The sequence below is a fragment of the Nelusetta ayraudi genome, unplaced genomic scaffold (assembly GCF_046127955.1).
Source record: "Nelusetta ayraudi isolate G7.1 ecotype Tasmania unplaced genomic scaffold, CSIRO-AGI_Nayr_v1 ptg000006l, whole genome shotgun sequence".
Lineage (NCBI taxonomy): Eukaryota > Metazoa > Chordata > Actinopteri > Tetraodontiformes > Monacanthidae > Nelusetta > Nelusetta ayraudi.
The window spans coordinates 1368664-1384873 of record NW_027466056.1 but is presented as its reverse complement, the minus strand read 5'-3'; the positions used below and the strand labels follow the sequence as shown (position 1 = coordinate 1384873).

General features: G+C 42.4%; 1 protein-coding gene across 3 annotated transcripts; it reads left to right on the top strand.

Annotated features, from left to right (window-relative positions):
* Positions 1 to 829: 829 nt before the first annotated feature.
* Positions 830 to 13878, top strand: iqce (IQ motif containing E). 3 transcript variants are annotated; one of them, XM_076013688.1, is made up of 21 exons: positions 830 to 1252; positions 2373 to 2414; positions 2540 to 2591; positions 2694 to 2846; positions 3501 to 3602; positions 3802 to 3854; positions 4698 to 4811; positions 4883 to 4933; positions 5017 to 5087; positions 5178 to 5250; positions 5385 to 5425; positions 6631 to 6782; positions 7293 to 7348; positions 7963 to 8192; positions 8413 to 8520; positions 8977 to 9205; positions 9889 to 9975; positions 10677 to 10792; positions 10955 to 11007; positions 12253 to 12345; positions 12442 to 13878. In XM_076013688.1, exons 1-21 carry the CDS (start codon positions 1178 to 1180, stop codon positions 12564 to 12566), a joined length of 2076 nt encoding a protein of 691 aa, XP_075869803.1. In that variant the 5' UTR covers positions 830 to 1177; the 3' UTR covers positions 12567 to 13878. The 3 variants fall into 3 exon arrangements, with proteins under 3 accessions (XP_075869803.1, XP_075869794.1, XP_075869787.1); XM_076013679.1 differs by having other exon boundaries at positions 3784 to 3854; positions 6634 to 6782; XM_076013672.1 differs by having other exon boundaries at positions 3784 to 3854.
* Positions 13879 to 16210: the final 2332 nt, after the last annotated feature.

The window sequence follows — 16210 nt, the reverse complement described above, 5'->3', positions numbered from 1 at the left end:
GAGACCTGCGAGTCTTTGTCCGTGGCTAAAAACAAAAATGCTGATATTCCTGTACTGATGCCCCGTGGGGGGAAGAGGAGGGGCACCACCTGTATAAACACTGTGAAAGAAAATGTGATACAGTCAAAACAATCAACTCAGCCCGAACACAGTTGGAGGGGCCAGAGTAGAAGATGATGCAGGAAATTCTGCACGAGTTAACTTAAACATTTACCGAATTGGCTCATTTGCAGAGGACTTTTTTTTTTTTTTTTTTTTTTAACTTTGGCAATATTCACTAATTTAGTCTTTCATCAACGTTATGTTGTTTTCATGAGTTGATGAACCACGTGTCTTGTAAATGATATTACACAGGCAAACAAGCAACAATATAATTTCTTTTGTCGATTTTTTTTTTTTTTTGTTACATAGCTGTGATTTTACATGCAGTTGTGTTTGTTTACTAATACAACTTGTTGATTAAACATATCAATATATGCTTCCATTGCCATTCTGAAACAAGTTGAAATCCGTCCTTGTGACGCCTCTCGGCCAATGGTCTACGAGAGGAACTGAGTCAGTAGATTTGTCATTTACATAAGTCAAGTGAATCAAAATTGAAGAAATAATCAGCCTTGAACTTCAAAATAAAGTCACGTCAAACTATTAAACACCCTATAAACCTAATTATTTTCCATTTATTTTGAAACATTTTTCCATTGCGCTGTCGTTTAGCTAAAACACATATTTCGCCTGACGTAACTCTAGACAATTTTGACAAATCCCAACACCTTTAAGCATTTATTCTGAAAGCACTGCCCGCAGTTTCCGGAACGCCCGTACAAGTTTCAGTGAGTTTCACGCAGTTCAACAACAGCTGCCTGGTTGCTAGACGACTCAATCTGCAACAGTGATGTTAGGACAGCCACCAACGCGGAAAGGAAAACAACATATTGGTGGTAGTTTCAACAGCCTTCCTGATAGGTTCGTCGCCCGGTGCAACTATTTGTGCTTTTTGGGAGGGAAAACAGGGAGTTGTAGCGAGTGCTAGCGAGCCTCTGTCGCTTCCTTATTTCTGCCACTACTACTAGCATGAGGGGGTGACGCTAAAGTGTTGGTCTCGGGAGAGAAAAATGAAAGGCACCAACGAGGAGACCTTCGAGTTCTGCTCGCCAACCTAACACTCGCCTCACCTGCGATGTCCACTGGAACCGCTAAGATGTCTCTGGACGCGAGTGACGTTCAGACGGATGAAGACTTTTACGAGGATTTGGTGAGACCTTCACTCTGGTTGGCTTTTGGGGTGGGAGGGGGCAAAGCGCAGATGTCAATGGTGCTGCATGGAGATGAAGGGGGGGCAGATTTAATACACAAGGGCGGCAAACAGAAAGAAAATGGTGCCTGGCCCAAAAATGCAAAGACTGTATTTGTCGCCGCTGCAACATTAACTTTAAGACACTTTAGAGAAGTGTGGCCCTTTTGCTGTCTCGCAGAGTTTGCAGTCAAGACGGCACCAACCCAGACCAAGACATTGTATCCAGACTAGGGAGTACCTAGACCCAAGACCAGACCCAAGACTTTATATATCAAAGAAAAATATCAAGAAAGCAGAAAAAAACAATGACCAGTATGTTTGTTTGTTTGTTTGTTTGTTTGTTTTTATAAATTCAAGTTTGCTTCTAATCAAACAGCGACGTCCAATTTCCCAGCAAGGTGTCTTTTAATCATTTTCTTGAGCATTTTTGCTGCTTTGCCACCATTTGAAAAACAAAAGCAACAACTTTGCTTCATAATATCAAAAAAAGAGAAAAAAATCAAACTAGGAATAAGGGGGCAGGGTGTCACTCTAGGTGTCACCAACAGAGCGTAACTAGGCAGCAGTTGGATTCTTCTGCGTTAATATCGTGTCATTACAGTGTTGGCTGAGTCTCCACTGGTCTGGATCAACTTACCGACTAAATATTGACTTGAATAAGTGAGAAGCAGAATTGGACCAAAAAAAAACCCCAACCCTTTAGATCTCAAGGTAGAACCCAATAGATTCTCAAGGTACTGATTCATTTGGCTCATGCTTCCCCCCGGGCCCCCACCTTCTACTAACCCATAAGAGAGAGCGGATCACATGAACGCACCACCGAATATTTTCACAAAATATGATGACTGCCTCCATTAGGCACTTTTTGATAAACAAAATGAAACATGAGACCCTCTGTCCTGACATGAAGGTGGTGTTTTGATGCATTTCTAATCCTTTCTCACGCAGATGTGTTCAGTTATTGACTGAAACCCTTTCTGACTCGCGCCACGTGGGTCAATGCAGCCCACCAACGCACCAAAATCAATTTAAAATTCACTTCAATTCCATTTATAACTCACCTCTCCCCAACATGCAGGTGGAGGACAGCTTTTCTTACTCTGCAGACACTTCAGAGAAGGTGAGACTTTGTGCTTTTTCTTAAAAAAAAAATAAATTAAAAAAAAAAAAATATTTGCAATCGTGTAATTACCGTACATGCCCTTAGTTCTGTTATGACCGGTTACTGGTATTTTCTATGTTCAGTATCCAAGGACGTGCAGGAAGCGATCTTCCGCCAAGCCTCCTAAGTCACCAAGTAAGTTCTGCTTGCCTGGATGTGCAGAATTCCTTTGGGCAGACGCTGTTACCGAGGTGTCGCCCCTTTTTCTTATTAACGTGCCGAACGCGCGTGTGCAAGGATCTCCGTACCTGGCCAGTATGAGTGTGAACCCAAGGAGAGTGGCAGTGGCAGCCTGGAGACAACCGAGGGCTTCCCTTGGGGACGCCAGGGGGTGCACCCCCCCCGGGGACGGCGGCTCAGCTTGCTTCACGTCCCTCAGCAACGGCAACGGTAGGCACCACAGCGACACGCAGCAGCTCGACGCCTCTCCGAGTGAATGTGAGAAACACGATGAACCACAGTCTACTGGCAGCAGTTTAAATATTATTAGTCCTGAGACAGACAACATGTCCAGTAAGGAATGCTGTGCTGTCCAGTGGAGCCAGAAATAATGTGGAGTGTGTGTGTAGATCCAGTTCAAAGAGTCTCAGAAGCTCTGTTTATTGTCTGAATAACATTATTTTAATGTATATTTCACTGGTGTTTGTTTATTTGTCCTATTTTTTTTATTTTATTTATTTCGTATGTTTTGGTTTTTGTATCCCTTTTATTTATTTATTTATTTTTTATTTTTTAATAAATCAAATCAAATCTGTCACATCCCACCAACGTTATCTCAGTAGCAGTAGGGCTGTGCGATTAATTGATTTTAAATGGAAATCAGATTTTCTTTTTAGTCGTACTTGTCCTGTTTTTGTAGCATATTTAACGAGATTTCCGTTCCCTGAAAAAAAAAAAAAAAAAAAAAAAAATCGAAATCGAAAATCAAGTTTTCAGAGAAAAAAAAAAAAATCAGGATTTTACTTTTGACCAAAACCACCCAGCCCTAGATAGCAGCTTTGGAATGAACTCCAGGTCTTGACCTTGTCTCTGTCTGTTTTTCAGACTCCTCTCAGACACAGCGGTCAGATCTTCACATCACTCCAGAGCTCCTCAGTCAGGCCTTGACCATGAGGAAGCAGAAATATCTCCACGCTGGATCCAATGGTGAGACATCGGTGTGGGTGTGATGGACTGGGATGTAGACAGGTGAGGTTGGTGGTCACTGTCTCGAGCTGTGGGAGGGTGCGTCAGAACGCAGGCAGTGTTTCATAACTGCGCGCTGTACGTTGAGATAGGGCACCTGTCACCTCGCTGAGTCATCGGCGTTCTGCCTGTTGTCTAACAGGCTTAACCTCTTGTCCAGGTGACCACAGAGAGAAGGAGGATATGTACGATGAAATCATTCGCCTCAAGAAGGTAGGTTAGTTATTTAATAAGAACCCAGTTATTTATAGATTTATTATTTTTCTTTTAAAGCAGCTCTAGGTAACTTTTCGACTATGAAATGATGATTCCAAACTCAGTAAAGCGCTACATAACTGATTAATAGGATCAATGGTGCTGCCTCGGCAGCGAGAGGGGGGGTTGTGCCGGCTGTAACTGCACTGCGTGACTTTATTTTATTTTATTTGTTTATTTCGAACATGAAAGAAAATGAGAAAATAAAAGGGATACAAAAACCAAAACATACGAAAGAAAAATAAAAAATAGGAGAAGTAAACAAACACCAGTGAAATATACATTAAAATAATATTATTTGTGACTTTCAAGCGCGACCTGACACGCCGGACTAAGCACTATACGGCAACGCCACACGTTTATTCAGAGGCGGTTTTACAGACTACTATTACAAATACATAAGATTATAAAATGACGGAATGCAACCCAATAATTAACCTCGATGAAAGACCAAGTAATAAAAGTGTTGAACGTTTGCTACGACGTTATTGTCAGTGTCTGTTTTGCATTGCATATTGGTGTTTTTCCTAAACGCACACGAGCACTCCAGCTAGGCCACTATTTGTATTTTCCCACATCAATAAACTGCCACTGCAGCGTGTTGACTTTGTCACTTCGCCATTTCCACCCAAAGTTACCTAGAGCTGCTTTCATAAAAAAAAAATTTAAAATGGGGCTTATTATTATAAAGACACTGAAGCTGTATTTTTTTTAACCTAAATGTCGTTCAATACACTTTGTCTCCGTGGACCTTTTTATCCGTCGTGACTTGTTGAAAAAAAGCATTCCCTTTCTTCTCAGAACCTCCAAGCACAAAAGACCGACAACCAGCAAATCAAAGTCAAACTACGCCGCCTGGAGGAAGACAATGCCAAGCGGGAGAAACAGATTGAGGAGCTGCTGGACCCAACGCGAGTATGTTAGCACTGTCAATGTTTGGGAGTGGACAGAAGAAACCATTTGCTAACGCCTCTCTTTCCCCGAAGGCGTCAGAGTATACTCGCAGTTTGGTGGATAAGAAAAAGGAAGGCAGCGTGGTGAGTTCACCCGGGCCGGTGCAGCAGTGGGCGGCGGAAGTCAATGTCAGGTGTTTGCTCACGTTGAGAATAACTCTGTCTAGGTTCTCAATGGGCTGAAGCAACGGATCTTGAAGCTGGAGCAGCAGTGCCGAGAGAAAGAAAATGCTCTGAGGTGAAGCACGTCATGGTTTTAATTGTTCATTTGTCCGGCGGCAGATATTTTTTTTTACTTGTTTACGTTTAGTTTGTTTTTCTTGTTCAGCAAACTGCAAAGTGACCTGCGCACGACCAACCTGGAGGAGCTGCAGATCACCGTGGAGAGCTACTTTGAAGAGGTAACACAACAGTTGTGCCAACAACCGAGTGCACACTCAATAGTGTGTTTGCATGAACAAGCCTGCTGGTTGAAAAAAAAAAACAACCTTTTTACCTGGTGTCATTTCTCCGTTGACTGTGTCTGCTGTGTCAGATCCAGCGGTTGAGGATGCTGCTGGAAGCTTCAGAGAAGAGGTATGTGTTTCATCATTGATTCAATCCTCCCTGTGTGTCTGCGTCGCAGTAACTTCATCTTCACTCGCAAGTCCTGTTTCTAATCAATGTTAAAGCATAGCAGTGCACCGATAGCACTTCTTTACAGAACAGGTAGAGTACGAGTACTCACAGAGACTGATACTGAGTACTTTATAAGGGCATCATCACACATTATAGAATTACTTTGATTTTTTTTCCCCCCCACAGATGTTCTGCTGTTTGAACAACATTCCTCAGCATGTTTTTCTAGAGCAGGCTGAGTACAAGTCGAGTACTCAACCCCGGTACCGATACTCCATCCTGGTGTCGCTGTCAGTGCATCCCTAATAAAGCACTTTGATTACTTCAGCGTTAAATACCAACATCATTGGATTTATAATAATAATAATAACAACAACAACAACAATATAATAATAATAATAATAATAATAATAATAATAATAATAATAATAATAATAATAATCTTTTTGTTTTTTGTTTTTTAATTCTTTATTCGAGCATAAAAAAAAGAAGGAAAAGAAATAAAAGGATTCAGTAATAAGAATATGTAAGCCTATTCCTCAAGAAAACAACAACAACAACAATAACAACAACAACGATAATCAATGTCCACAACTTAAATATGCTCGAAAGGAGCAGGAAGAAGTACTTGACTTATCCAGTCCTACCCCTAATCACCTCGCCCTTTAACTGCTTTTTATGGCCTTCTTCAAAAGGGAAAGAAGAAATAAGAGAAACGCACCAAAAAAATAAAGAAAAACTAATAGAATTTTTTTTTTAATAATAATGATAATGATTTAAAAAAATGTTTTCACAAGTTTCACAAAGGCCAAAATTTATGGATATAGATAAAATCTATAATCATTATAATAATCATTATAATAATGATTATAGATTTTATTTATAAGCGCCTTTCTGAGCACTCTAAGACACTTCACAGAAAACAAATGCAATAAAGCGACAGTTAAAAGCGAGTTAGTAATTAACAATAAAATGAAATGAAAACACAGTTAGGCAGAATAGAATAATTTAAACAGATGGGTTTTCAGTCTGCATTGAAATATAGGAAGAGAGGCTGTGCCAGGTATGTGTGATGGGAGAGAGTTCCAGACGTCACCCATGTCATCAATTCAAGAGTTTCATTCTTAAACAAGCGCTGGCCTCTCTTGCCCCGCTGTCCACAGCAGTCGAGAGGAGAGGAGATGTTCCCAGCGGCAGCAGAAGGCCTTGAGCTCCACGGTCCGCCGTCTGTCCGAGAACCTGAAGCAGCTCCAGCAGGAGAACGCGGCGCTCCGAGAAGAGCTGGACATAGACAGTCCTGCGGGAGGAATGAAAGGTACGTCCTCACACAGCAAGAAGAGCTTAGGTTTGTTTTATTCATGAGAAATGATGCAGGTTCACATTTGACAAAGCAAACTCAAAACACTCCCGGGTTCAAGAATACCCATCACAACAATGCACACGCTGGCAGTACACATATATTCCCTACAACTTGTCGAACCTCATGGCAATGAAGAACGGCCTTCATATTTCACTCATTGCCTCTCTGAAGGAGCAAAGTTTTAGAAATGCAGCTTTTATTTTGTTAAAAAAAAACGAGCAGCATCTCTGAAAGTGGAGTGAACAGGCTTTCTAGGGGCACCAGATTCAATGCTAATGATAGAGTGACATCCAAGATATAATTGACCAACAATTTCAAGCAATTGAGAAAAATGAAGAAAAAAAAAATCATCCAACAAAACTTTGCTAATTCAAATTAAAATTCAAATCCACAGTGCAGATTTCCTGACTTTCCTTGAAACTTTTTTTTTGTGCGTGTGTGTCTGTGTGTGTGTGTGTCCCTCAGGCTTCAGAGAGTGGAGTAAACAGAGACTGTTGAGAAGGCTGTTGGAAGTGGAGAAGGTGAGAGAAACCGGCAGCCGGCTCTCTACACAAACCTGCCGTGTACCTTCGTGGTTCACACGTCTGTGAAGCTTCTCAGTCATTTTTTGCCTTTTCTAAATTTGAAGCAGAGAAAGTGTTGGTCATTAAACAGAATCTTCGAAAACAGCCGCAGCACCATATCGAACTTCCCAACTGGGGCCGCCATCAGATGCATTGTGTCATGCTGAACTCTTTATTTTCAATTTGAAACTTTTGTGAAAACTCTGCGACTGTGAACCTTACTGCTGTCTACAGCAGTGAAAACAAAGCCCTGACAGCTTTTCTTTTCTGGCAGGTCCAGCGTCACTTTATGCTTTTGAAAATCCTGTTTCTCATTTTTCATCGGTTTCGTTGTCTCAGAAAGTTGTCTACCAAGAACAGGAACTCATTGAATCCGACATATTTATCATGTTTAGTCGCCCGACCGGCTGTGTTGTCGTTATTTCAGTACAATATTTCACTCGGTTGTTGTAATTCTGATGAAGATGAAAATTTAGATTGAAGTCCGGACGAACCAACTGCTCACTCACTCACTCACTCACTCACTCACTCACTGACTCTGCCGTCACCTTGACTCCTTCTCCTCCTATCAGAGACTGGAGGAGAGCAAAAGACACGCCCACTCCGGGAGGAGCAGCTGCCGATTGGATCATGGCGTCCAGGTCGATCCCACAGAGGACGCAGCGTTTGCAGCAGCAAGAGAGACGCTCATCTCCGTGGGGACGATGACAGAGGAAAGAGAGCAGATTTCTATTTTGAGAGAACGGCTCAGCCGATTGGAGGAGGAGAGGGCGGGTCTTGAGGAGCAGCTGTCCAATCAAGAGTGAGCACGCTTTGCCATAATCGCAGCTTGACAGATTTGAAAATCCAAAGATGTCGTGATTTGCTTTGGCACATATGATGGTGGTTCAGTGTTGTTCCTCAGACTGTGTGTGTGTGTGTGTGTGTGTGTGTGTGCGTGTGTGTGTGTGTGCGTGTGTGTGTGTGTGTGCACGTGTGTGCGTGTGTGTGTGTGTGTGTGCGTGTGTGTCCTTTCTTTCTAGTGATGAAGTGAGGCAGTGGAAGAGGGCGAGAGAAGAACAGAAGGAGGAGACGGAGCGATGGAAGAGGCAGCAGACCGAAGAGCAGGAGGAGGAGAGACGGCAGCATCAGTACGCTCACGCCTTGCTGAGATCAATAAGTATATTTGAGCCAACGAGCTGCGCTAATTAATTAGATAATACACCAACTAGCTCTGCTTACTTTCAACAGTCAACAGCCAACCAAAAATATTGTTCAAAAATTCCACTTCTTTGCCTAAAAATGACAATATAGCCTCAACTTTCTTCATGCTCAGTCAGTGCGAAGCCTGTGTAGGTTTAGATGGGGAGGAAAATCAGATCACATTCCTTTGAAAGCGCAGTCACTCAACAATTTAATGTTATTATAAAGAAACTTTCCAACTCTGCTCTTCTGCTGGCTGTCGCACTTTACATTTATTGCACTAAATGAATTATAACATCCCGAGTTTTCCTCATAAAAAGTGAACGCGTTCTGCTCCTCGTCTGCTGAGTGTGTGAGGACGTCAACGCGTCTGAGCCGTTCCCATCTCTGTGTGTGTTCCTCAGGTTGCAGTTGGAGAAGTTAACGTCCAGGATCCACAATCTGGAGAGCGAAGTCAAAGCGGAACAAGCTGAGGCCACCGCTCCCTGCGTGCCACCTTCAGAGGGCAGCAGCCTCAACGCTCAGGTGGCTCTGAAGAAAGAGGAAGAGAGAGAAGCTTCAGGAGGAGGAGAGGAGATGAGAGACACGGCAGCATCAGTCATCCAGAGAAGATGGAGGGAGCATCGGGAAAGAGTAGGCGACCGCCGACCGCGACAAACTGAGCTCAGATCCAATTAAACCAGCAGCACTGCAACCTCCTGATTTTATTGATTTGATTTGATTTGATTGATTTATTTCGAACATGAAGGAAAATGAGAAAATAAAAGGCATACAAAACCAAAACATACGAAAGAAAAGTTAAAATAAAAATAAATAAATAAATAAAAATTGGATAAGTAAGCAAACACCAGTGAAATATACATTAAAATAATGTTATTCATGTCCGAAAAGGGGTAAGAGGAAGTATAGACTTATATATACCTACCCCTAAACTCAAATAAATACACAAACTTATGAACTAAATTAAGTTTATACAACTAGATGACAGAAAACAGAAAACAACAAAACAGAAAACAACAAAAGACAACTCCAGTTATAATATAGTGCAGGAATTCAACCGTAAGAACACTGGAGAAATTTTATAAGTCTATATAGACATAATATATATATATACAATATGGATATAGATAGATATTCATGTATATTCATGTAGAGAATGATTGTAAGAATACTTATAATAATAAAACAACAACAACAACAACAAAAATATTATTATTATTATTATTATTATTATTATTATTATTATTATTATTATTATTATTATTATTATTATAGATCTCCTCTCTTGTGAACAGCTCTCTCTTTTCTCCTTGAAGGATGTCGTGTTGTTGCAGTGGGTGCTGAGAGGCCACCTGGTCAGAGCGTCGCAGCTCAGTGACCTGCGGAAAGACTCACAGGACAAGGTTTCACTCACACACTTACACGTCCACACAGGCTGGACCAGTGTTTCTCAACTGGTGGGTCGCAAACCAGAAGTGGGTCACGGAGCTGTTTTGATTGGATTATTATTATTTATTTATTTTAAATACAGTTTTTAAAATATATATGTATATTTATAAAAGTAGAGCAGTAGCATAATTACAATAATTCATTCACAAGACACGACATGTGCAATACATTTAGGTTGCGACTTCATTACAAGGAAGAAGATGTGCAAATAATGTGAAACTATCACATTATTTTGTGAAGGTTTTACGTTATAACGTGGAATAATGTGAAAATGATCACATTATTTTGTGATAATTTTCACGTAAATCTGCTTGCATCAGCTGGAGCTGATTGAAAAGGAAGCCACAATAGGACAGCAATTCAAAGGACTTTTGGGGGTTCTAGAATCTAGTTGAATCTAGCTCTATAATATGTGTACAAATACAGTAAAGCACTTTCCCCATGATCTGTTCTAATTACTACGGAAGCGTATCGCTACCTCACTAGAAAGAAAACAGGGCTCAGCATCACGTTGTAACGTGAAAATTATCACGTAAAAAAAAAACGGGAAACTACCACGTTATAACGTGAGACCAAGCCCTGTTTTTTTATTTCTAGGGTGGCAGCAACAAATGGATCAAATGCAATGAAACTCTTCACTGTTGAACCTCTGCAGACTGCGCCAGCCGCCGGCGCTGCAGGGGACGGAGAGCTGGATGACGACGTGGCTGTGACAGCAGTGCAGTCTGCGCTGAGGGGACACCTGACTCGCTGCAGTCTGACCATAGAGAGGTGAGCCAGAAAATCAGCAGTGCGGCCTCGTGTGTGTGTGTGTGTGTGTGTGTGTGTGTGTGTGTGTGTGTGTGTGTGTGTGTGTGTGTGTGTGTGTGTGTGTGTGTGTGTGTGTGTGTGTGTGTGTCAGCTCTACAACCTCTTTCCTCCGTCCTTGTGTAGAAACCCATGGGTCTCCAATAGAGCTCGCTCAGCCCAGCCAGCCAGCAGAACAGGTGAGGGAGAAAATACACCTTTTCAATCTAGAATTTGTAGTCTATCTATCTGTCTGTCTCTCTGTCTGTCTGTCTGTATGTAGATATAGATCTATATATATACAGGTACTACAAATAAAATTAGAATCTCATGAAAAGGTTGTTGTGTTTCTGTAATTCAACTTAAAAGGTGAATGTGACATATTATATAAAGGAATAATATGCAAATTAATATATTTCAAGTTTTTATTTTTTGGATTTTGCTGATCAGGTCTTGCAACTTAAAAAAGTTTGTGGGTTTGTGGTTTTAATAAGCTGAAAATCTTCATCAGCAAAGTTACAACAAGGAACTGCTTGAGATGTCAATTTCCGTGGAATGGCTCAATAAAATGTGTTGCTTTCATCTTTGATGTTAAATTGCCAAAATAAAACAACTTTTACTTGATATTCTAATTTTTTCGGGTAGTACCTGTATGTATAGATATAGATATAGATCAATGTATTCTGATATTTACACTACCATTTAAAAGTGTGGCCTCACTGACTCATTCCTACTTTGAACTCCATTATAACCAGTTTGATGAATGGCTCATAACGCTTGCACTGGGATCATTTTCTCTAATGCTGAAGGCCCGACTGTGTTGTAATAGAAATCATATTGCCAGACTGGCTCACGTAACATCGAGAGACTTTAAGTTCCCAAGGGTTTTGTCCTGACCTTGCATGGTTTGCTGCCCAGTTAATTTCATTCAATCTTCTAAACTTTAAAGTTCAAGTTAACTTATTGTCATGCTCCCATTGTGCACAATGACTGTATTGTTGATCTTTGCGACTCGGTTGTTTTTGCAGTCATAAAGGACAGTGTCCTGTGTTCCAGGATATATGTAACACAAAACAAAAGAATGAAATTTTCCCCTGCAGGAAATGAGTCAGTGGTTGGACTCGCTGTGTGCTGAGGCAGCAAGACTGCAACCCTGCTCTGCTCCTCACCTGCATCTCGCTTGTTCTGTCATCCCAAGTGCCTTTCATGATAACTAATGGCCACACAGTAATTGATTGACTGCCTCGACGAGAGATGAGGGTTAGCTTAGCTTAGCTTCCTCGTGTAACAGTTGCAAGTCCTAACTTCCTCTGTTAAAGTGTCTGATTTGGAAGCTCAGAATGAATCTCTCAGGTGCAACACGTGCACAGAAACTACAAGGTGCATCATCCACACTTACAATTTTACCACCGTGTCCTTTTTGTCTATTGTATGATGTTTCCAAGGTCTCCATCAGGACAGTAAGAAGCAGTGGAAGGCAGAGCACCCCAGACTTACCTCAATCATCAATTCTTCCAGGACGTCACCCAAAGCCAGCGGTACCTTCCCTCAGGGTGTTTTACTCCTCTTTTTCCACCGTGTCATTTCATCATTCACCTCTGATGAAACCTTTGTGTTTTTTCTCTTTGCCACAGAGCAAACAAAGCTTCAGTCCGTGGATGAGCCTGGCAGAGCAGCCGGAGTCGATTCCGACGACTCCGACGACGTCATTGTGTCTCCCTCACGTCCTGTGAGACGGAGGGAAGTGTTGATCTCTTAGACCTCTGAACCAGAGTGTGTCTTGCACTGTCACATATATCACGCCATACAGCCTCTCTCCTGAGTGATAGTACAGGCTAATGCTGGTCGGCATATTAAATCCACAATATTGACAGTCTGATGATTGTTGCCTTGATTGTGTGAGTACATTATTTATCTAGTAACTGTCCAAAGATTCTGGGGAATTGTGCTCCGGGTCTTCTATGAGTGCACAGGGAACCAGCTTATATTGGTTATTGATAGCGTCAGAGTAAATTGGTTCTATTACTCACGTCGAGACCGATACTGGCCATGTTTCCCAGATCAGTTAAGAAGCTCTTAGTGGTAAGAGCTTGCTGATCTATTTGTCTGGCATTGATTGATTTAGATTCAGGACTGCGGTGGTGAACACCTTGAGCGACATAAGAAGGGTGGAAAGAAGCCATCTGGCAAACACCCTTATCTTAGTGCTCCTTCTTAGCTGAAGGAGCTCTTTTTAAGAGCCTTCTGAATCCTCCAGTGTGTAATATTTGGCTCGATCTAAGATTTCTATTTTTAAGCTGAATATACCGCCAGTAAACACATCAGTAAAAGTGTATGATTGCAGTACAATAAATGTAATTTATAAACATATCTAGCGCGCTTCGTAATTCGGGTGAACGCTCCATAAACCAGTGAAGGAGAAGGTTGACAAGGTATCCAGGTTTGGGTGCAGAGGCCACCGTAGTTCACTGGCAGGCTCAGGAGGGGAAGGGAGCGTAAAGGACGCTGCAATCTAAAATGTAACCGCCTGATGTCGCTGTTTTTTCTTCAAAATCTACAAATATTACACACTTAACCTTTGATTCCTTAAGAAGGGTGGCGTCTGGGAAATGCGGCCGTGACCCACAGTTTCAAACTGTTTGTTCTTTTAGTTACCCTTTGAGCCATGTAACCTGTTTCAACTAAGTGCCTAATTATGAGGAAAAGTGGAATTGCTGGGGTTTGGCAAGTTGTGCACGTCACTGTACATTTCTATCATTCAGCAAATAAAAGCTGCTTATTTCGACAGGTTCGCAACACGTGAAAGCATCATGTGCGCTTCTGTACTAACGATACTGAGAGATGATGTAAACAATGCACTATTGAATAAACTGTGAATAAAATGACAGCATAGTCTTCTGCAATATTAAACCCGAGGTCGGTACAGTGGGGGATGCACAGGTGCTGCACGATGGTTTGCAATGCAAAAGTTGAGGTCGATAGCTGAATGGGAGGCCGGCGCAGAAGAAGGATCACCTGATGTTTCTAACTTAATTTCTGTGGCATTCAATAAACTTGTTTTTTGTATTGAATCCTCTCATTTGTGATTAAGTCCCCGCCCACAAAAGAAAATTTAGAAACATATTAGAGTTGTTCACTAGTTATTTTTTCTGGTTTACAAATTAGAAACTTTAAGTTTTAAATTTGAAACTTAAACCTTGAAACTTAAAACTTAAGTAATTACGTTTTAATATATTGTTATGTTATATATTGATAGGAAATTCTCGCCGGTTAATGTTCCTACTCGCCAAGGTCTGTAGGTGGTGCTATGGAGCACCTAGAATTTTCATTTTTGCATTAAAAAAATGTTTTACCGGTCCTGACCTGCTTGCTGATTTTCGTCAAAATTGAAATAAATAAATAAATAAATAAATAAATAAATAAATAGTTGCTATAATATGCAAATCTCCCCAATGTGGAATTAATAAATCTTCTTCTTCTTCTTCTTCTTCCTCTTCCTCTTCCTCTTCTTCTTCTTCTTCTTCTTCTTCTTCTTCTTCTTCTTCTTCTTCTTCTTCTTCTTCTTCTTCTTCTTCTTCTTCTGTTACCTGTACTGTCGTCAAGCTACCGTCAGGGGGCGGCTTCTTTGCGCAATTGTGTTCCCTCTCCAGCACCACCACCACCCCCCTCTCGGTCTCACTCGTTCCCGGAGAACGGGAGCTGCCGCAAAGCCCCGTCCTCCCCACCACCACCACCAGGGCATTTTAAACGCCGTGTTTACTTCACGCTCCAACTGTGTAGCCGAGGAGCTGCAACGCCGAGCCGGTGTAGATACAACCGCCGACACGGAGCGCTATGATTTAAGAGAGACGACGGTGGCATCGCCTCAACTCACTGCGACAAAAAGAAGCAGTAGAAGAAGAAGAAGAAGAAGAAGAAGAAGAGCCATCGAGTTTATTTAACCCTGAATCTGCCTCAGCGCCGCCGCGGGAGGTTCTTCCCCACGAACGTCAAGGCTCCTCCGCGGATGTGAGCGTCGTCGTTCCCACCACCAACACCCACCAACAACCACCAACCACCACCCCGGTGCTTCTTCAATGAGGACCGGGCTGCAGCCGACTCGGTGGCTGGTTGCAGCTCGCTCGGCTCGGCCGCGTTGATGCAGCAGTGCGCGGCGGCTGGGCTGCTCACAGTCAACGGCGGACTTGGGGAAGACAATAGGTGAACCGAACCGTACATTGACCTGGACCACCACCACCACCACCACCACCACACCCGGTACCCGGACCAAAAACCACAGCTTCGGCCTCGCTCGGTGAGTCCTTCCTTCCCCTTCGTCTCCCGAGGTTCGAACGTGTAATGGACCCGAATTGCCAGAGTCGTCGTGTCGTTGGTTTGCGAGACTGCGGTAGTTTGCACAGACAAAGCGGGTTAACGCTCGCTAATCCGGGTTTTTCCTCGCGATGTATTCCCAGTGTGTTGGAATACACGGAGTGTGCGGTTCTGTATGTACGGCAGTAGCCCCTCTTTGTGTCTAGGTGCGGTAAATCCATCACGACACACGGTAAAAACGTCTATTTATTTATTTATTTATTTATTTATTTATTTATTTTATTACATCGCCGCCGCACATTTTCTTGTACCTCCTCCTGTAAAAGATGCATTTTGCTCTGGCGGGGGGCGTGATTCCGATATCCCGACAGCCAGGCCGTAATTGATGTACAGTACACAGCATGACCTCATAGACTCAAGATGGGGCTATAACGGGGCTGGCGTGTACCAAAAATAATCATTGAAGTCATCCGCCGTGTCCTCCTGTGTCCTTTTTCTTTCTTTCTTTCTTTTTTTTTTTAAATCACGCCGCGGTTTGCACGTCGACTGTTTGACGGTGAAACAACAACCAGTCACGACATGGAAGGAAAACCTCCCTTTGCTGTCAAAATGAAGGCTTCAAAGTGCACAATGGCGGGCTCTCCGTTCGAATTGGGCTTGGTGCCATTGTGTCATATTGCGGTCCAATTTTAATCAAAGGCACATCGTGCTAGATGGGCATTGCAGGAGATAAAAAAACAACAACAAAAAACCACATTGTTTATTCTCAAACGAGAGAGCAAATTGCTTTAATTCACACCACAAGATGCAAGTTATCCCCGGTACATGACAGCACTGAAGGAAAGCATCAAGGTGCCTACACTGGAATGTTGCTGTTTGACTGCGACATGTGACCGAGCGTGTGAATTTCATCAGATTTTCCCAGCAATGATGTCACAAATGCATCCCCCCCCACACCCCCCCCCCCCCCATCTCATTTAATAGATTTTCATTTCATTTACTTAAATAAGACACCACCAGTTTGCTTTGCTCGCCTGTCAACCACCATCACAAAGTGGCTCCCGCCGCCGTGTTTTTAACCCACGTCTCTCA

Coding starts and splice junctions, on each gene's coding strand:
- iqce (XM_076013672.1), top strand. CDS start 1,178: ATGTCCACTGGAACCGCTAAGATGTCTCTGGACGCGAGTGACGTTCAG. Junction 5,088..5,177: donor GAGAAAGAAAATGCTCTGAG/GTGAAGCACGTC, acceptor TTTCTTGTTCAG/CAAACTGCAAAGTGACCTGC. Junction 8,193..8,412: donor GAGCAGCTGTCCAATCAAGA/GTGAGCACGCTT, acceptor CTTTCTTTCTAG/TGATGAAGTGAGGCAGTGGA.